Source organism: Colletotrichum paranaense, assembly GCF_030867605.1.
Source record: "Colletotrichum paranaense strain IMI 384185 chromosome Unknown Scaffold_9.1, whole genome shotgun sequence".
In the NCBI taxonomy this organism is placed as follows: Eukaryota; Fungi; Ascomycota; class Sordariomycetes; order Glomerellales; family Glomerellaceae; genus Colletotrichum; species Colletotrichum paranaense.
Window position 1 is genome coordinate 1,662,815 of NW_026848967.1, and position 19,801 is coordinate 1,682,615.

General features: G+C 51.1%; 10 protein-coding genes across 10 annotated transcripts; 5 read left to right on the forward strand and 5 right to left on the reverse strand.

Moving 5' to 3' along the window:
- Positions 1 to 941: 941 nt before the first annotated feature.
- On the forward strand, positions 942 to 2,093 carry CPAR01_11312 (uncharacterized protein; the record flags this gene model as incomplete). Its single annotated transcript, XM_060495571.1, has 3 exons — positions 942 to 1,012; positions 1,064 to 1,902; positions 2,005 to 2,093. The coding sequence occupies 3 exons, from the start codon at positions 942 to 944 to the stop codon at positions 2,091 to 2,093; spliced, it is 999 nt and encodes a 332-aa protein (XP_060345919.1).
- Positions 2,094 to 2,830: 737 nt separating this feature from the next.
- Positions 2,831 to 5,086, forward strand: CPAR01_11313 (uncharacterized protein; the record flags this gene model as incomplete). Its single annotated transcript, XM_060495572.1, has 1 exon — positions 2,831 to 5,086. The coding sequence occupies one exon, from the start codon at positions 2,831 to 2,833 to the stop codon at positions 5,084 to 5,086; it is 2,256 nt and encodes a 751-aa protein (XP_060345920.1).
- Positions 5,087 to 6,691: 1,605 nt separating this feature from the next.
- Positions 6,692 to 7,006, reverse strand: CPAR01_11314 (uncharacterized protein; the record flags this gene model as incomplete). Its single annotated transcript, XM_060495573.1, has 1 exon — positions 6,692 to 7,006. The coding sequence occupies one exon, from the start codon at positions 7,004 to 7,006 to the stop codon at positions 6,692 to 6,694; it is 315 nt and encodes a 104-aa protein (XP_060345921.1).
- A 1,772-nt stretch (positions 7,007 to 8,778) lies between these two features.
- CPAR01_11315 (uncharacterized protein) lies at positions 8,779 to 9,021 on the reverse strand (the record flags this gene model as incomplete). The annotated part of the gene is made up of 2 exons (XM_060495574.1): positions 8,779 to 8,799; positions 8,875 to 9,021. The coding sequence occupies 2 exons, from the start codon at positions 9,019 to 9,021 to the stop codon at positions 8,779 to 8,781; spliced, it is 168 nt and encodes a 55-aa protein (XP_060345922.1).
- A 443-nt stretch (positions 9,022 to 9,464) lies between these two features.
- CPAR01_11316 (oligopeptide transporter) lies at positions 9,465 to 12,233 on the forward strand (the record flags this gene model as incomplete). Its single annotated transcript, XM_060495575.1, has 8 exons — positions 9,465 to 9,782; positions 9,928 to 10,059; positions 10,117 to 10,495; positions 10,549 to 10,615; positions 10,679 to 10,800; positions 10,860 to 10,975; positions 11,030 to 12,034; positions 12,096 to 12,233. 8 exons carry the CDS (start codon positions 9,465 to 9,467, stop codon positions 12,231 to 12,233), a joined length of 2,277 nt encoding a protein of 758 aa, XP_060345923.1.
- A 323-nt stretch (positions 12,234 to 12,556) lies between these two features.
- On the reverse strand, positions 12,557 to 13,651 carry CPAR01_11317 (glutathione-dependent formaldehyde-activating enzyme; the record flags this gene model as incomplete). Its single annotated transcript, XM_060495576.1, has 4 exons — positions 12,557 to 12,871; positions 12,937 to 13,120; positions 13,172 to 13,350; positions 13,421 to 13,651. 4 exons carry the CDS (start codon positions 13,649 to 13,651, stop codon positions 12,557 to 12,559), a joined length of 909 nt encoding a protein of 302 aa, XP_060345924.1.
- Positions 13,652 to 13,959: 308 nt separating this feature from the next.
- CPAR01_11318 (uncharacterized protein) lies at positions 13,960 to 14,233 on the reverse strand (the record flags this gene model as incomplete). The annotated part of the gene is made up of 2 exons (XM_060495577.1): positions 13,960 to 14,121; positions 14,174 to 14,233. 2 exons carry the CDS (start codon positions 14,231 to 14,233, stop codon positions 13,960 to 13,962), a joined length of 222 nt encoding a protein of 73 aa, XP_060345925.1.
- Positions 14,234 to 15,052: 819 nt separating this feature from the next.
- CPAR01_11319 (cupin domain-containing protein) lies at positions 15,053 to 15,595 on the forward strand (the record flags this gene model as incomplete). Its single annotated transcript, XM_060495578.1, has 2 exons — positions 15,053 to 15,229; positions 15,281 to 15,595. 2 exons carry the CDS (start codon positions 15,053 to 15,055, stop codon positions 15,593 to 15,595), a joined length of 492 nt encoding a protein of 163 aa, XP_060345926.1.
- Positions 15,596 to 16,933: 1,338 nt separating this feature from the next.
- Positions 16,934 to 17,702, forward strand: CPAR01_11320 (short-chain dehydrogenase; the record flags this gene model as incomplete). The annotated part of the gene is made up of 2 exons (XM_060495579.1): positions 16,934 to 17,024; positions 17,077 to 17,702. 2 exons carry the CDS (start codon positions 16,934 to 16,936, stop codon positions 17,700 to 17,702), a joined length of 717 nt encoding a protein of 238 aa, XP_060345927.1.
- A 127-nt stretch (positions 17,703 to 17,829) lies between these two features.
- On the reverse strand, positions 17,830 to 19,071 carry CPAR01_11321 (uncharacterized protein; the record flags this gene model as incomplete). Its single annotated transcript, XM_060495580.1, has 3 exons — positions 17,830 to 18,188; positions 18,255 to 18,822; positions 18,874 to 19,071. 3 exons carry the CDS (start codon positions 19,069 to 19,071, stop codon positions 17,830 to 17,832), a joined length of 1,125 nt encoding a protein of 374 aa, XP_060345928.1.
- Between the last annotated feature and the right edge of the window lie 730 nt (positions 19,072 to 19,801).

The window sequence follows — 19,801 nt, forward strand, 5'->3', positions numbered from 1 at the left end:
GGTGCCTGTTTCGCAAGTGCCCAAATGATACGTTTGAGGATACGCTCAAAACTTTCACTCTGCTCATAAAACCGGCATAATAGTGAGCTTTCAACTACCTAAGCCATAGTATATGACCGACAGCATAATTTAGGTAGATACGTAATCAGCATTTATTTCTAAATGGTACTCCAGCCTTTGTTGGCCTTTCTCTCCTTGTTTTGAGCCGTGTTGACTCCCTCTTGAGGTCATGGAAAACTCCAGGAGCTTGAGGCATTTGAGTTCAAATGAGGTCGCGTACCTTTATGGACTGACATAGAAACATGGAGTAGTATGAGATTCAGTCAGATGTTCACAAGTTGCCATCAAGACATCATCTCTGGCCTCAAATTTTACAGGTAAACTGCAGCGGATCAGAGCATGATGCGTGTGCAATGAAGCTTATGTTGAACAACCTCGGCATTTCCACTTCGCCTGGTGTTTCAAAACTGCATCTCCATCGCAACATGCACGGCCCGATGAAACAAAGTTCGCACCAAGGACGAGAACAAAACCAAAGCAGTACCCTGATTTTCGAAGATCGGCCACACATCAGGGTGCTTACTCTTCCACCCACAATCATGGATCCTGTAACCATTGTCACTGCTGCAGCTTCTCTGGCAGGCGCCGTCCTGAAAGCCTCTTGGAAAGTTAAAGAGACCATCGACGCCTACGACGACGCACCTCAAAACGTAGCAGACATTGCTGAAGAGGTACATGCGGTACAAATAGCGCTCCGACAGGTTGAGAGCGTCGTGCTTCAGGATCCAGAAGCCATTGACCGGCTAGGCTTGGAGGATGTCTTTACCGTGGCCGTCAACGGGTGTCATGCTACGCTTTTGTCTATCAGCAAAGAGTACGAGGATCTGTTTCTTCGGAGTGACTGGAAGACCAAGATCAAAGTCCTCTGGAAGGAGGGAGAAATGACACGGCTGCTTGGGCGACTAGACCGCAAGAAAGCTACGTTGACGCTATTGACGCAGACGTTGAACCTGTAAGTGACTATGCGTCGCATATTATTCTACGTCTGCTAATCTTACCATAGTCGATCAACCCAGGACATAAAGACATTGTTGATGCAAAATCAGTCAACCTTGAACGCAGCAAAGCAAGATGTCCGAGAACCTGCGGCGTACTACCCAGATGTACCTGACTTCCGACCAGCTAGTCCCGATTCCCTGGATGAAGGCAGCGTGATCGGTGTCCCGAGGAACAGGGACTCAGTCATTAGCACCACGGAGTTTGACTTTGACTACGACTTAATCAACACTAAGACATACCGACGAGCGCTCCAAAGATATGCCTCTTTCAGCACGCGTACCAGCTCATCAGTGGAGCAAAGTGCGGACGAGTCGCCTGTTGCAACATCAGATCTCGAGCCAGTCATGGAGGAAGAAGCCGGAGTAGAGGATCTCATCAGTTTCTCCCCCGAGGACTTGAGTTTGCAAACACCCTTGAGTCGGGCGACGACATTGCGACCAGAGCTAGAAGTCACCGACTGTGATACCCCGCCTGCGACACCACCTAAGGACGTAAATCACAACAAGGCTGTGGCGCACGTAGAGCAGCTTAAAGCTTCTAGTTCGAAAGAAGGAAGGGATATAGAGACGCCCGAACCCTCCGATGATTCAAAGGCAAAGAGAACATCATCCCGCAGGAAGCTAGACAGGCGTCCACCAAGACGCCTCGCAGCAGCAGAAGCAGCAGCGGAGAAGTTTCACAGACGAAGCAGGCACGGAAAGTCGGGCACTGCAGCGGATCAGGAGCTCGAGGTATCATCCAACACGGGCACTGGAATTCTCAGCCGAAGTGTCAGCTTTGATGAATCACTTGCAGATACTGCGTCTCAATCATCTGGGAAGCCAGATAAGTTGAGAAGTCGGCGTAGGTGTGGACATCCCGCTCATCATAGAAGACGGCCCTGCAGGGAAGGTTCGTTCTCTTCTCGCGGATCCGATGAGTCAACCATGACGCTGGGCTCTGTAGAAACTTTGACGGATACCCTGGAAGACTTTAGTCTCTCGGGGCACAAGGTATTTGGAAGGGAGAGGGGAAGGCGACGGCAGGCTGCGTGAGACGTTGTAGACTAGAGCCAGAACAAGCATATTCGCATCATACTGTAGAGAACAGAACTGATGTCGAATGAGATTTCTAAGAGTTGATGGATCACAAAAAATTATCACACTTACGCTGAGTTTGCACATGATGGTAATGCATCGGACTTACAATCTTTACTTTGTCCCAACGAAACGAGACGAAGTTGGCGATACTCAGTCAGATGACATATTTAGGATTCAAATGCTCTCGTCAATTTCAACCCTCGCCTTCGCAGCAGGAGCAGCATTGAGCTACGCAGAAAGGACACATAAACTATACATATTCTAACTAAAAACTCACCAAAGTCGCTTGGCGCGGCGAATCGGTCTCGACAACAATTGTTCTGGATCAACAACAAGAATTCTGCCCATACCTTATACATCAACTTCCGGGGGGTATCATTGAAACTGAATTAAGTTCAGAAAGATATATTCGTCAATGAAAACTTCGCTCAACAAGAAGACTTGAAGCCATCAAGCCACCTTGTTGTGATGGGGCTGGACTAGGGTCACACTCTCGTCAGCTCAACGATTGGACAAGACTTTTGGAGCCGGATGACCGATGCCGACAACCGGAGCCTGGTGCCTAGAGCTCTCAATTTCTCGCATACCGACATAAATCTTAGCCATTCGATCACTGAACGGGGGGAAAGCTCGGCGTTTGAGGAGACTTGGATGAGTATCCAAGGATCAGTAAATGCTTCATCTAAAGTACAATGGACCGACGATACTTCAAACCAAAGCAACAAGTTTCGAGCACCAAGGTTGCGATTCGTGGACGACATCGATCACAATCACCACCAAGATCAACCCGTCACTTTACGAACCTGAAGCCACTTACATACGAACCTTTGAGAACATCGCGCTCGATTAGAGTAGTCCAGATTCTCAAATTTAACGAGGAAAACCTCGAGATCTTTGCGACACTAAACCAGGTAGTACTGGGCGACACTGAAAAGACAACTACGAAGTATGCTGCTTTGTCCTACACATGGGGTCATCCAGTCACATCTACGGAGCAATGGGGGCCATACAGTGTCAAGCCTGAGAAGACGATCGCCAAAGCGAAGCTCATCTTGGTCCAGCCCGGAGACTATCGTCGCGTGTCAAGCGACGACAATTTCATCAGCGACTGTACCTGGGTCGACTCATCGCGGCTCTCAGAGTACGAGATGACTGAGAACCTATCTGACTTTCTTCTAAGCTTGACGAGTCGATCCGAGGAACGCGGTGCACACATACCTCACGTTTGGATCGATGCCGTCTGCATAGACCAGACGAACCCTCAAGAAAAGGCCGTCCAGATCCCACTCATGGGTGAGATCTATGCGCAGTCTTCAGCGGTCTACATCTGGCTAGGGAAGCACGATCGAGACCTCCAGGGTCTGTACTGGATATACAGAGAGCTGTTGCCGGCAATCAGAGAGCATCAGAAACAAATGTCCTCATTTCAGGAGTTTTTCAAGTGGCTTCAGTCGTATGGACCCGGCGATGAACGACTCCTGGTAGATCTTGGGCTCAAGCTCGAGGATACCTCGCTGAAGAATCAGTGGATCACATATCTCATGTTCTTCGCGACAAGGTGCTGGTTCTTCAGGGCTTGGACCTTGCAGGAGGCTGTGGTCGCCAGCAACCCTGTCTTTGTTGTTGGAAACGACTTCCATGTCTTGAGCTGGGCTGATACCTGGGATTTGAGAAGAATCGTCCAGGCCTGGAGCAACGGTCTATCAGAACTCACAATGCACAACAAAAAGCTTGCTCCCGAGTTGAGAGGCATTCGTCTCATTCGAGGCTGGACTGAGATATTTCCCCTTCGAAGTACCTTCTCGAGCTGCCTCCGAGCTGAAAGTCGGGAGCAATGGGTTCAGACATGGTCATTATTGCTCTTTATCGCCACGTCAAAGGACTGCACTGTGACGGTCGACAGAGTCTACTCGACCTTTGGCATGGCCAAGATGATTTGCCCACCAGAAGCCAGCGGATTCCCAGAAGTTGACTTTTCACGGTCTGCCGCCGAAGTCTTTACAAATGTCGCCCAGTTCCTGCTGTGCAACAGTGGAGGTCTGAGTCTGCTGTCTCTCGTTACAGATCAGACATTTATCAAAACGACTGGTATGCCTTCTTGGGTGCCAGACTTTGCCATCAAAGGAGATCAAGGCCACTTACTTTCCTCCGTAACAAAGTTCAAAGCCTCTGCTGGTATTCCTGTAGAGCCTCTACCTCGTCACAACGGTGATTGCATTACTTTCCGGGGGAAAAGGGCCGGCAAGATTGCATTCATTCCGCCTAATTATGGCAAGTTCAGCCCTTTTGCGCTTCAAGTTGCTCTCTGCATTCCTCATCTGCCCGAAAGGTACCCGGCAAGTACCGCGGATAGCGCTGAAGCTCTGTGGAGGACTTTGATATACGACTTGGGCGAGACTCCCACCACATCTACGGGGGCAGCCGCCGAAGGAGGAGCTGATCCAAAACATGCACAAGGCTTCAAGCAGTGGTTCACAATTGACTTGACGACATATCTCAATAGAGATGGGCATGGCTTGGAAAGACACGAGAGCCGCGAATTCGGCTCCATCCTTTCGTCCGACTTTCAAAAAGCTCATAGCGAGCTCATTCCATCCCTGGATGAAATCCATCACATCGTTCACTACATACTGGCACACCCGCAACTGGGGCACCCATCGCAGTTCCAAGGGCCACTCGGCAGGTCATACCACACTTTGATGACTCCTATCATTATGAACAGACGACTGTTTGTTACTGATCAAGGGTTTATCGGATTGGCAAAGTTATCGGCTCGCATAGGCGACGAAGTTTGGGTCCTTGCTGGTGGTAGGGTTCCCTACATCATGAGACCGATAGAGGATGCTAAGAGGTTCTCGCTGGTTGGGGATGCTTATGTACACGGTCTGATGGATGGGAGTTGGTCTGTCACGAGTCACGCGACTGTTGAGGATGTTCAGGTTGTGTGAGGTTGTCAGTCAAGTTCAATTTGACAAGATGCAGCGAGGGTTTGCACAACAGGCGTTATCCTCACTGCGGGCCGGGAGTCGATAGTCAGTTACGAAAGCTTCTGGAACTTGCCTATGAGCGTTGCCAGCACTCAAAACCAGCACATAAGATTTCGCCAGAACGATGGTGGCGTCATGCCTCTTACCTGACGGGTAGCCTAAGACATGAGGTTGTCTAAATGTTTAAAGTCGTGAGTAACCTGGACTATCACCGGGTTGTGTGAGTTGGTTATTGTCACACTCATTTCTCGACATGTGTGGTAGCGATCTTCTCAAACGGGCGAAAGTGACAGACGAAAGAGCATAACTCGAGTTGCTTGATGGCGATCGCATTGTCTTATCGCGCGACAACTGGTAAAGTCAAGTAACGATAGGCTACTTTCGAGCTTGCTTGCCTGTTTGCTTGCAGTCATGACTCCAATTAGGCTGATGGACAGGCCAAAAGTCGACGTGTGGCGCCGGGCGCTGATCCGTGAGGCTAGCGAACGAGATACACGCCAAAGAGTCATAGATGCTCAGTGTTGCAAAGGGCTATTGATTACCGAGATCTGACGAGCAGGACCGAAGAGCTGGCCCAAACAGGCTTCGCGAAAGGGCGTCGGGTCGGGCGCGTGTGCGCCGACTTAGAGCCTTGGCACTCTGCAAAAATCCCCTGGCCCGATTTCAAAGGTTCCAGGCGCGTTCGAGAGCACGGTTGAATGGTGGACGGGTGGCGGGGGGAACCAGGGGTGGTTTGCGGAGGCCACGATTTGGCTGCTCAAAGGGACGGCGCGAAGCCCTTTTGGGAGTCAATGTCCGGGGGCTGGATTTGGGGCGATTTCCTTCCTGGCCATTCTCTCACCTCTGCTCAGTGGCTCGTGCTGGTCGGGCGGTTGTCAGAACTTTAGATACGGCAGTGCCAGCTCCCATTTGCGAATGGTCTGCGGTCTGAGTAAGTCGGGCACGGCGAGGAAGGATTCGGTGCGGGAGGCAACGCGCGGAACCCGCCCCGGCGGCTCAAACCACGCTCCTTTGGGCGGCGATAGAGTGTAAAAAGATATGACAGGCCTGGAGTTTCGCCAGCTGCTGTTGATCGAGCAGACCTAGTCTCAGAAAGGATTCGGCGAGCTGTGAAGTCAAACTGTCATTTTCGTTTGTAAGCTGGCATGGAAAATGATCTCGGCTACTCTCTGCAGCTTCTTCTTTGGTGTTGGACTGAGAACAGAAGTCCTTCAACATCTCGGTCATGTGTCAAGGGCGCGGTTTACATGTCTTCGACCTGTCGGGCACTAGCGACCAGGGGAGAGAGTCAAGCTTTGCGAAGGCCACGCCAACGTACCAAAGCTTTTGAGCCCGGCTTGGAAGCATTGGCAAAGTTACCGTGATGGCTTGGCCATCGCCTGGGTGCGGCGGAGAGCACGACTGCTTCAGGGCTGCATTGTAACACACTGCACCAGGCCACCGTCAGCAGAGCGCAGCGGCGAGCAGAGTTGGGTTCCTGGTGGGTTAGGTGGCCAGCGGCGGGCGGCGGAATCCTGCAGCTGTTTGTGCGCCATGGCCCGCTAGTTTCTGGGCATTCACACACCCTCATCCTAGCTGATCAAGCCATCCCGGATGGCACTTTGAACGACGTTGGAGCGAGTGGTGTGAGATACGGCGCGTGAGCCGTTGACAGCGAGGGACCTGCCAGTTCGTCAAGCAGGCTGGTAGGCACGTAGGCAAGGCATATGTAAGGTAGATCAGTGATAGTTGTGACCAGTCTTCAGTAGACGTCCGTTTGCATGTGCCTTGCTTGGCAGGACGATGGCCGCCTGAAACATTGTTGCCTTTGTCAAGATGGTTGAGGGCGGCGACTCGGCGAGGAGACCTGTGTCTCGAATGGCTTATCTCGAACAGTCTCATCGTGTGTTTGTATGTGTTGATATTTGTGGCATAGATGACAGACAGAATTGACACGGACGTCTGATTGGCTTGCAAATGAGAAACTGTCCTGCTTTACGACCACGATGTATCCTTTCGACAGTGAATTGTCAGTGATCCAGTGAAGAGTTTTCGTTATCAATTCATCAATTGAGGTCTTGGCGGCTCCGCAGCGCCTTAGCAGTTGATCGATGGGAAACGGCATCAGTTTCCCAAAGCGCTTAATCCCTAGCGGCTGGTAAGCCTAGCCGAGTCAAGTGGGTAACGACAAATGTCCGCTAACACATCCTCCTTCCCTTTTCATGGCATCAATGTGTCCGTCCAGATTATGCAAAGTCGCTCTGAAGAAATGCTAGTTGAAATGAGTGCTATTACCATGGCATGTCATGATGAGGACTAAACGTATAAGTTCACGTGGAGGATTTACTTAGACAAATTTCGGATTAGAAGTGTATAAAGACAGTGCCTATAGTGACAAGATAAAGAGCCCATAGGTGTTGGGCGGCAGACCATAGTGCTACAATTGTCACGATGCATCCTTGCCACAGGCCCAAATGCTAAGTCGGGAGACGGCAGACCCCTGTGGAGAGCATTTTGCGGGGAGCACAACAGGTCTGACAGCTCTAACATGGTGCTGAACATGGGTTTATTTCACCTGACACACAGAAACGTGGGTACCCAACCGGCCTTGTGTTCTTTGTTCGATGTCGGTTGGAATATGAATCGCAGTTTACCACTTTCTAGAGTCTCAAGCACTCCAGGCTCTAGACAGCTTCGCGCAAAAGACATTGACTATCTCAACGGCTTCATGCGGCTTTCCGCGGTTTGGAGAGAGTTATGATGGGACACACCAATGTTGAGGCTAGGCGAGGTTGAATTTGAATAGGGGGCTAAGGCAAAGCATCCGCATTACGGTTGCCTACTCCAATACCACTGGAACGCATCCCGCTCAGGGCATGCAGCTCCATTGAGGCATCTGCCAATCGGGACCCCTGCGGTCCAATATCGGGGAGGACCTTTTGTAGCGTGTCCCGTTGCCCTCCGACGAATGGCACGACAATCAGGACCAGTTCAGCAGAAAGACTTTAAATCACCTGTTGCGGAAGCTGCAGGAGGCTTTATGTCGCCAAGACCACGGGCATGGTACCGTACATGGTTTGCTGGCCTGCTCGCCGCGAATTTCGACGACTCGACGACTCGACGAGGCAGATTGGTTTCTTTCTGCTCCAAGGCTGTCTCACCCGTGATAACTGACGGCGCCAATGTTCGGGCCACGAGCTACCCAGTTCTTATAGCGACGAAGGATATCTGCGTTTCTGCTTGCTTCAAGCCTGCGATCCGGATGCTTCTGCATACTTTATCTGAAGGCTAGTAGACGTGATGGGGGCGGAATGTAACCCGCCCGCCTTGTAGCTGAGTTTACGAGGAACCCTTCAATCAAGCTTAAGGACTTGGCACTTTTGATGATCCCTTGGTTCTTAGTCGCCGTTAGTGGCGTCTAGTGGTCATTTTCGACGGTTAGAGTGTATCACTACGTCGTGTTACCTCCGATCCCATGGGAACATCTAGCCAAACACGAGGGTACTTCTTTGGGGAAAGACCTCCAGTCTCGGCGATCGACTGCCCAGTCAGGTTGAAGCTGTTAACAACAATGCGATGATACTGTATTCTAGAACGCCACTAGAAAGTTGATGAGCCTCGTCGGCCAATAATCTCACAGCCCTCGCATTAGCCATTAGCCGAACTGTTCCTCCTCAGGATCGTTGGTGGATTGCCTAAAGTTTGTGGCATAGTAAGTAACATCGTCAAGGACCTTCCTAATTGAGGATCGATGAACAGTTGCGGCTTACATCAAAAGTGCCAGACAGGCAAGACAAACCCCGAGAGCAGACTGGTGACCCAGCAGCTCCAACGCGGATCGACTGCCACAGGACTTGACCGTCGTCCCAGACACCCGTTCCTGGTGTGGCCAAATGCCATGCGCCGTGGGTCTGCATGTCGCCTGCCTACTCACTCGGACTAGACGAATTTCGACCTGGCCGGAGCGACATGCAGACCCCCGCTGAACAAACGTACCGCTTTCTTATCTGGCCTGCTCCCTGTACATCGGGAGAGCAGGGATGACCACATCAAGCTGTCTCGTCCGGGGTCCTTTTGCTGTAAGCTCGTGCCACTGTGTGCTCGACGCGAGAACCTCTCCAACGGTCCAACCAGTGGGAGAGGTTTTGCATATCGCTCCAGGTAAATTCATGTCGGCAGGGATAGTCACACAGAGCGAATGCGACGGCGGGTTTGTCAAGACATATAACGACTGCGAGCCCTCTCAAACTCTTTCCAGCTTTTCCCCCCTTCAGCCCGCGTTTTGTGTTTCACGACCTTTCCAGTTGCCCTTTGTCGAGCAATAGGTCCAGCTGTGGAGAAAGCATCCGACAAGCCCACCATGACCGAAGAAAAGGTAGCACCGGCCTCGGCCGTGGCCCCGGCTACCCGCGTCGACAGCGCCGAGCCCCGCCCCTCCTACACCGGCAGCGTCACCGTCCACCCCGATGAGAAGGGCGCAATGGGCGGCGAATGGACGGAACCCATCGTCGATACGAAGGTACCGGAGACTGAGGAGCACAAGGAGGAGGATCTCTACCGCCCGCTGAAGATGGATGCGAATATTCCTCATGAGGAGAACATCCTGACCGTTCGAGCTATTGTTGTTGGCTGTATTTTGGGATCCTTGGTGAATGCATCCAACTTGTATCTTGGCTTGGTAAGTTCATTCCTCTCTCTGGGCATGAAGTGGTCCTTCCCGCAGCCCTAGACTGGCCGAGAGATCACCATCGTGAACTTTGACAACCGAAATTCGGCGATATTTCTACAATTGTGAATCGTTCTGACATCCAATTGCTTTGAAGAAAACCGGCTTCACGTTTGTGGCCTCGATGTTTGGTGCCATTTTTGGATACGGAATCTTGAAGATGCTTTCGACAACGAACATTCCAATCCTCGGTGGAACCTTTGGCCCTCAAGAGAACTCCATCGTTCAAGTGAGTATGACCTGAATCCATAATGAGTGGCGGGAACACAAAACCTAACATACTTAGGCTGCTGCCACCGGTGCCGGAGGTATCGCAGGTATCTTCGTTGCAGGTATCCCTGCCATGTACAGACTCGATCTCATGCCTAGCACGCCGGCTGGTGATATTGGCAAGATCTTCACCTTGACTCTCTGCTGCTCCTTCTTCGGCCTGTTCTTCGTTACGCCGCTGCGCAAGTTTTTCATCATTCGCACTGCCCGCGAGCTCAAGCTTATGTTCCCGACCTCGACCGCCACGGCCCTGACTATTCGATCCATGCACGCTGGTGTCAATGGCGCCCGTGAGGCCGCTATTAAGCTCAAGGCCTTGGGAATTGCCTTTGGAGTCTGTATCGCGCACCGCGTGGCATCGTACTACGCCATCGGAATTCTCTACGACTGGCACAGTAAGTCAATGCTTTTATCAAACGAGACCATTTTTAGACTGACCTTCTCTTAGTCATGTCATGGATCCACATCTGGTCTGGCTACACGAGCTCTGCTATGAACATCGAATCATGGGGATGGTGAGTGAAAATTGAGGGTGGTGGTCATGTCAGTGGTGATTTTTAGCTAACACCGGACCGCAGGTACTTTGAGTGGACGACCGCTTTCATTGGCTCCGGCATGCTTATTGGCATGAACTCTGCCTGCTCCATGATGGGAGGAGCCGTTCTTGCCTGGGGAGTCATCGGACCCGTCCTGGTTCATTGTAAGCCTCTCGGAGCCTCTAGATACTCTCACTTGCCAGACACTAACAGTAATCAACAGACGGCGAATGCATCGGCGTCCAGGCCTCCGAAGACCCCAACTGGTCCGGTCTCTACTCCTTCACCTCCCTGAAGCACATCGGTCAAGGCCCGCCATCCCCCCGATACTGGCTGCTGGTGAGTCTATACTTGGTTCCCTCACGAGACGAAGCATGATCTAACATTACTTAGTGGCCCGGTGTCATGATCATGGTCTGCTCTTCCATGGGTGAGCTTATCGTCCACTGGAAGATCATCTACTTCGGCTTCGCCGCCGGCTGGAGGTCAATTTGCCTCTCCATCCACGAGACCGCGATGAAGAAAGGCAAGCGCATCGAATTCTTCGCAAAGTATGCTGAGGCGGAAGAGAAGCGCGAGGCTGATGCTGTCGAGGACCCCGCGACTCCCGAGCAACAGGTCAAGACCTGGATCTGGGTTGTTGGTCTCTTCGCGTCTATCATCCTGGCCTGCATCGTTATGGGTCTGCAATGGCAGGTCAACGTTGGTGTCACCATCCTCGCCTTGGTCCTTGCCTTCCTGTTTTCTTTCCTCGCCATCCAGATCGGTGGTGTCACTGATCAGACGCCCCTTACTGCTGCTGCCAAGGCCGCTCAGCTTGTCATCGGTGGTACCACCACCGGCGCCGGATACACCATCCAGCACGCCCAGAAGATCAACCTCATCTCCGCCGGTCTCGCCGCCGGTGCTGCTGACGTTGCTACGGCTCTGACGTCCGATTTCCGTACCGGTTTCTTGCTCGGCACCCCTCCCAACAAGCAGTTCATCGCCCAGGCCATTGGAACCTTCGTCTCCGTCTGGCTCGCGCCCGGCCTGTTCGTTCTGTTCACCACTGCCTACCCTTGCATTACGGACGCTGAGGCCGAGCACTGCCCCTTCCTGGTTCCTTCCGTCAGTGCCTGGGCTGCCGTGGCCGAGGTTGTCACCAGCCCCAACGTCCCCATCCCTCGCTCTTCCGGCATCTTCGCCATTTGCCTCGGTATCTTCTCTATTCTCCAGGTCATCTTCCGTCACTACTACCTGGTTGGACCCCGCGAGAAGTACCAGCAGTGGCTGCCTAACTGGGGTGCCATTGCCCTGTCTTTTGTCATTCCTGGTCCCGTCTTCGTCAACGCCGCCTTTGTCGGTGCCATTATTGCCTTCATCTGGCGCCGCTGGAAGCCTGCTTCCTTCGAAATTGTAAGTGCTGATGCCGCTTTGTCACGTTGTTGCTTGGACCCAGAAACTAATTATTTGCTAGGCCTGCTATGCGATTGCTGCGGGTATGATCGCTGGAGAGGGTATGGGTGGTGTTATCGGCGCTGCCCTTCAACTCGGCAACGTCTCTAGTGACAGATATGGCACTGGAGGTCTGGCCTGCCCCGATAATGCTTGTTAAACTGGCAAAAGTTGTGGGAAGCAAGTGTAGTCTCTGTCGGGTGTGGGACGAGTATGAAGGCCGGAGGCCGTCACCTTTCCAAAGGAGCCTGGTCTTCAGTTCGGTCCTTGGTGTCGGTTGATCATTGAGCCGCTTTGACTGAGCTGTTGGTAGCCGAGTCTGAGGCCAGCTTCACTCCCATCATCCAGAGCTGCACTGCCCTCTACAAATATAATTGAAGATGTTAGCCATAAGTTATAATATTTTAATACAAAGATGAACCCCTCGAGGTCACGATCATACGCAAAAACCGCTGTAGTAAGACCATGAGACAAGGTGTTTCCTCATTCCGACACAACATAGCCCTCCGTCCCGTCATTGCTCCACTCTATATTAACACTATCCCACTCGAGGCCTTCAAGAACACGAACATTCAACGGCTGAATCTCGAGCTGCTTCCGCACAAACTCCTGCTTTGCCTCAGGAAGCTTGGCAACCAACTCCTTTGGCGGCCCATACAGATTGCCAAAGCAGTGCACGCCACAGGTACGGCAAAAAGGCGAGCCATTGAATTTGCGGCCAAACTGATAGTCCAGAGCCTGGTCTTTACCGACGATACTAACCTCAGACTGATGAGGATACACACCGATGAAGCCATTCTAGGTCCCGTTGCAGATTAGCACATTTTGAACACAATGAGTCGGATCATGAACTCTTCACATACGCGAACACATATACTACAATTATCTTCCTTGATCTGGACTTCGGACAGAGGCTTGCTCTTGAGCGCGATTTGAACAGCACCGCAGTCGCAGCCTCCGGTGTATAGCGTGAGGTCATCTCCAGGAACGTCGGGCAGCGAACCGCAAAACTCAGCCGGCGCAGATGTAGATGCCTTCTCAACAAGGCTATCTTTGAGTTAGCTGTGTCTAGCCTCCTACTCGTCTTGCTTAACTCACCTCAGAGAGCCTGGATACGGCATATATGCATCTGGGGCACCGGTAGTTACAATGTTTCTCCCCTTAATGAATACATGTTGGAAATCAGAGACAAGCACCCGAAAGTTGATGCCTTTCTTCCCAGCTTGAACGCCGGAAGTGTGTGTTCCGAAGAGAGCAGTGCCGCAGATATTGCAGAACTGTCGTCTTGTTATCAGCCAGTCGTCTCAGACTACATTAGTGATGCTCCTTCTACCAAGGTCAACATACCTCATGCCTCAAAGCCTCGCTATCCAATCCGGTATAAGTTGTCAATGTTTCGCTAGAGCACCCCTTTGTGATTTTCAAGCTATCACCGGCATCGTAGATCCAGACATGTCCCTTTTTAAAACACAGCGAGCAGTCGCAAACCACCAAGGGCGGATGCTCTGGTAATTGAACCTCATATTGGTTCACGCCACAGTGGCAGTTACCCTGAAAGGTTCTCAGTGCGGTCTCCATGGCGTTTCGACTACAATGGCTATGGGATACGCGCCGGTGAGTAAAGCTCAGGGTTTCAGGGTGTGCTGAGACGTCAGCATACTCCAAGATAAAGAAGCAAGGTCCTTATGAAATCAGAAAGCAAAGATTTAGATTCACCATAAGCAGGCAGCAACCGACAACTTCCTGCTTACGTGGGCGGCTATCGGCACAGCTGTTCATGTCCTACTATGCCCGATTCATCGCTTGCCCCGCACTTGCAGGATTGCATGTTATGCATCACGGTGGCACGAGACTCACTTATCTAAGTCGGCGTGAACACTTGAGGTTCAAATGCAATCGAAATAAGAAGCGCCGCTGGAGCAGTAACTATCACTGAGAATATCGAGGAGTCTTCTGTCCCAAATCTTGACCGGGACGCGCCGCGAGGATGGAGAGTCGACTCCGGCTGTGGCGCATGATGTAGGTGCATTTGTGTACAGCGTGGGCGTCAGGGAAAGCCTCGAAGAACTACTGGGGCTGGGTCTAGACCACTGAAGGTCGCTGGTCCCCGCAGCCCCCTCGTAGGACTAAGTCTAGCATGACGAGCATGAATTCATGCATTTGACGTTTAAGGCTTGATGTAACTGAGTTGAATAGATCTACGAGAATGACTGGACGAGTCAACGGAAATGAGTGTGACGATTGAGGAGTTGGTAGCAGCCAGTGTGTTGATTATCATCGATTCGATGGAGCAACTTGGGATGATGTTCCGCACTCCCAACGACGCTGCAGACTGTTGTCTTCATCAGTGAAACGACAAGATGCCTTCACAATTGTCCAGGTGTTTGAGCACTTGAAGGAACCACCTATGCATTTGGTTCAATAATGTAACGAAAGGTTCGAATATGCCATAAAGCAGTGACGGTAGCGCAAGCCGTGGGCTGGCTCCGGCGACCTCCGGGCCCCCGGCGCTTCCCCGGAGAAGTGGGCCTACCCCGGCGTACTTCCGGCTGTTGTTGACAAACGATCGAAGGTACCGCACACGTCACCACCTTGATCAACTTGAAAGTATGCCACCATGATTGTTTGGACGAGTAAGGTTCAATCTACGTGGCTTACGCACCCTTGTGAGTTACATGTGCTCATTGATTCGGGGGACTGACGGGGTTTGGGTGGCTACGGAGTCTGGTTGATCGATGACGTATCAATCCCCGAAGAATCATAGTATCATCATCATATTAATCCCTGACAGCCCTGCATTTTTATCCAAGGTTTCCTATTGGGAAGCGGAATAATGATCCTTCTACGCGACAAGTACAAATATCAGAGATGTTTTCTTCCAAGCTCTATCGCGCTCTACGCCCTCTCTGCAGCAGTTTATCTATTCCCCCCCACACATCAAAACCAGTCCAAGCTAAGAAAGCTTTCTCGACTACCAAAATGTCTACCTTCCCAACCCCGTCCAGTGATCCTCCCAAGAAGGAAATGCAGTATTTCCCCGATATGACTGCGGCCTTGCCGTCCGAGTCTGGAGAGTTTCGCCGTGTTCTTTGGACAGGCTTGTACTCCCAGCTAGTCCTGATGACTGTACCTGTCGATGGTGATATTGGCGAAGAGGTACAAGTTTGACCCCCATTTCTGCGATGAATTTGACTTACAAAGCCTTAGGTTCATACCGTCGATCAAATCCTTACCTTCACATCGGGCAAGGGTCTCGCGCAGGTTGCCGGCACGGAGCAAGAAGTCAAAGCCGGCGATATGGTAATTGTACCGGCAGGAACCAAGCATCAATTCTTGAACAAGGGGCCGACACCATTAATCTTGTACACGGTTTACTCACCAGCTGAGCACAAGTCAACAACGGTTCATAAAACCAAGGAACAGGGCGACAAGGAAGAGGAGGATGGTATCGATGTAGCCCCAGAATGGAGTCGACGTAGCAAGGAGCAGAATGAGAAAGAGGGCTGGGTGAAGGGGGAGTAGGTAACTTACTGAGCGTAGATAATTACGAATGATACTGATGGCTCGACCGTAATTTCCTGGTTTTCATGGCTGCGAAGTCCCTACTTCAAAGCTTGAAGTTGACAGTCCTCTCCGATTACCTAAAAAGGGCCTTATTAAAGTAGCTTGCGCAACCGTAGTGGTATGCTTTCATTGCCGAGATCCGACAAAGCAAATTCAGCGGCCTCAGAGACCTATATGATGACAGCACTTATTAAAAAGTCTCTCTTGTGATTGCGACTTGATGCCTGATGTCAGCGAAGCTAACCCCTCGGTATCGTTCTTGAAAAGACGTAAGCTTGCTATCCAGGTCATCAAGGTATGCAACGATGCACTGTTGGCGAGCGACTAAAACCTTAGATAGGCAGTTGAAAGATATAACATGCATATGTATCTCTCTCTCGGAGACGATCTGTACTCGCTTTGATGAACGCGCGTGACTTGGAGCGAAAGTGATGGCTTGGCAACTCGGCGGAATTAAGTCTCAGTCGATTCGCAACAGCTCTTATATTGAGTTACGAAGCGTCTATCTTCTTGATGACTAATACACCAAGAATCAAAAAGAGCTCAAACTTTGAGGCACAAGGGTCCCTTTCGTGATGCGTGATAGGCGCGCGTTATAGACCTAAGGAAAGTGAAGCCCAGTACGTGAAGTCATGATTCAAGGGCGACACCCTTCATATTTTCGAAAAAGGTTGCCGCCTTGACGGACGAACGAGCGGGGAAACAATTTGCCCGACGGCTGACTAGGGATGGTCAAACAATGGCCTACAGAGAAAGGTCCAATCAACTTAAAGAAGGTATATTGATCAGTGATTGTATATCACTGCAGTCAACTGTAGAACCCAGTCTTCAACACTGTGTCAGTTCGGAGAGATAGAATACCCAACGGTGGACTTCCTGGATGAGGGCTCATGTAGGGGTGAAATTGACATGAATCATATGTGGATGGAATTGCACTCATATCGCACGGGCGCTTCATGGCTGCAAGTCACGCTTCTGGCTCAAATCGAATATGCCACCATTGTTGCTTGATTAGTCCGAACTGACTGGGTTTCACCATGTCTTCGATTCATATTGAATTTAGAGTATACTGTAATCGCCTGTTTGATCGGAGATTTTATGAGTCCGTGTCGGACATCTTGAAGCAGCATTTTCGTGACAGTAACTGGAAGCGGGCCCGCAAAGACTAGTTTTATATGGACAGCAGCATTAGGCCCTCCGCATATTTAAATAAATGAGCACCACGGCCATTCATATACTTCACTAACATCACATCAATTCATCATTCAAATTCCCAACATCGGATTTCTAACCAATATGAGCCGTACCACATTCTTAGTCACCGGTGCTGGTCGCGGCATTGGCTTAGGACTTGTCGCTAGCCTCTTGTTGAGACCATCCTCAACAAGTGGAAGCTACAGTCCGAGATCCTTCAAAAGGGCCTGCTAAAGCTCTACTAGACCTGCCAAAGGGCGGAGGCCCCAAAATCATCATCGTCAAGATCGACTCTTCCGTCGAAACCGACCCCGCGAAAGCCGTTTCGATACTACAGCGGGATCATAGCATCACCGCTTTAGACGTCGTTATCGCGAATGCCGGTATTGCCCATTCGAGTGGCCCTGTCATCAAAACTTCGTCTTTTGCAATCAGAGATCACCTTGCTGTCAACACGATCGGACCTCTCTTGTTGTTCCAGGCAACAGCTCCGCTACTCAGAGCTAGTAAGACTGGTCGTCCGGTCTTCGTAGCCGTTACCTCCATTCTTGGTACGATCTCCGGCATGGAGTCCCTGGAGAGTTTACCGCCGGCATTGAGCCCTTACGGAGCCAGCAAAGCTGCGATGAATTGGTTCATTCGGAGATTGCATTTCGAGGAGATGTGGCTCACGAGCTTCCTCTTGCATCCCGGCACCGTCGCCACGGACATAGTGAAATCCGTAACCGACGGTACAGATTTGAAGCTTGAAGATCTCGGAGCCATGACTGTGGAGCAAAGCGTTTCAGATCTTGTGCAAAGGGTTGATACCGCGTCGAGGGATGTGAGCGGAACTTTTCAGAATCATGATGGAACTCATTTGCCGTGGTAAATCGAGTTTATGGCCTCGCAATTGACAAAGCCGAGCAAGCTCGTACAAGGATCTACATAGGCTAGACTAGAAAGTTTAACCTGTAAGATTATGAAGCCTCTCATGACCAGCGCCCCTCATCAGTTCTTCAAGGGAGCCAAACGACATTTGCGCAGCAACCTCCGTCGTTAAGGTCCAAGTGAGCCACAACATCGGCAGAGGCACCATCATCGCCCATTTCCCAGATCTCCACGAAGCCGGCAGAGCTATCAGTGATAGCAACAAACTGATCGCCGAAATCGCTCGGGGTGACAGCATTTGCGCTTCCACCGCTGGAGGTCGTGGGAGTCAGGAAGTTTTGCTTGTTTACAGATCCGTCGTCGTTGAGAGCCAGGATTGAAATGTACCCGGTGCTGTTGGCATTGCGTGCTCGTGAGGTAGCCCAGAGATATTTTGCGCTGTACGACAGAGCAACCTCATCCGACCAGTACTCGGTATCATTTGCACCTTGATTAGTAGACTGTTAGCAACATGAAGCTCCTCAAGGATGCAGGAAGCTGTAGTCAGACTCACCGTCAGGAATTAGAGGGTATGAGATATCAGCGTATGCTGGAATACCCGTGCTAGTGTCGATTTTGTAAACTCCGACCTCATTCGTCCCCTCGTGAACGACGTAAAGATAGTTGCCAGTGGGGTGGACAGTGCCATGCCGAGGATCGGCGCCTTCAACAGGAGCAGTAACATTGGCAACATACGTCAACTCTCCCGTGGTGTTGTCAACAGAGTGTACCCAAATGGCGTTCCCCGTGTCATCAAGTGAGTACATGAATGCTCCTGCTGGATCGAAAGCAGTACCATGAACTCCAGAGGAAGAGGAGTAGTTGTACTCCTGAATCGACTCAACGAGAAGACCATCCGAGTCTACCGACATGACGGTTCCACAAGCACCAAATGGTTGACCATAGACTGCATATGGGGAGACGGGGGATGGCCTGACGAAAATTGAGAGTTGCTTGCACGCTCCCTGGGATGTCACAATATTACCGGGAGAGATCTGAAGATCATCGGTGAGGGGATAGCTGACGTAGACGCTACTACCTGTGTCTTCGAAAGCATTTCCATAGATGACCTTCTTGTCATGCTAATTCCGTTCGTGAGTCACTGACTAGTAGAAAGGGTCTGGATTACTAACGCTTAAAGAGATCCATGAGCTGCTCACGTTTACAGACGTGTTGGCAGCTAAAGTTAGCGTGCGGGCAGCATCCTCAAATTCCAAGGTGTACAGGTAAGGTGTACCGAACGTTCCGACTATTAGTTGATGGTTCAGGGCGTTCGTAGCTGGCATTAAACCTGATGCTAAGAGCACCGACTTAAGGAAGCTGGAAAACATAGTAGACGAAGGAGTAGTCAAGGAGGTAGAAGCGACAGATGCTGTTGCTCTTGACAGCTTCCTAGGTTGGACTGCATGCGCGTCTTATACAGTGGCTTGGCAAATTGACCCTTCACCGATCAAGGAAGTCAAATAGATTGACAGTATCCCTACTCTAGTTTGTTTCTGATATGCGTACGCGTTTATTCCATGGCCGGTGGGGAGGCCCTGACGATCCTCTGGGGTCTCGAATCCTAGCTCCTGGTGACGATGCTTGGTTTCACAGCGACCCGATTGGCTGCAGGTCTAGTGTAGGGGGCCAACAGATGCAGACGACAGCGGGAATTTGTGATATTCGCGACGGCCCGGAATGTGGGGGGACGGGGCAAGGATGGCTGTTATGCACAACTGACTGAGAGATGTGCCAGACCCGTATTGCGCAGGTCGGGTTATTGTAGTTATTTTTGTTGAGATTGTAGGGTTGAATGCAACCTCGAGAGCAGTTTATATAGCTCATACCTCCTCCTCTGTCAAGATGTGAAGGTCCACGATCGACATCGCTATCAGGGGGTAGATGATCCGACCACACGACCACGTAAGACTACTTCAATGTCGAGCACCGTTCGCTTTTCTGTTAGCGATGTTTCGAGAGAAACATCCACGACGCAAGATTCATAATGGCCTGAGAAGTTTTCGCATAGATCAACTGCAGCGGGAGAATACAGTGGGTACCTGACTGAGTAAGGTATGA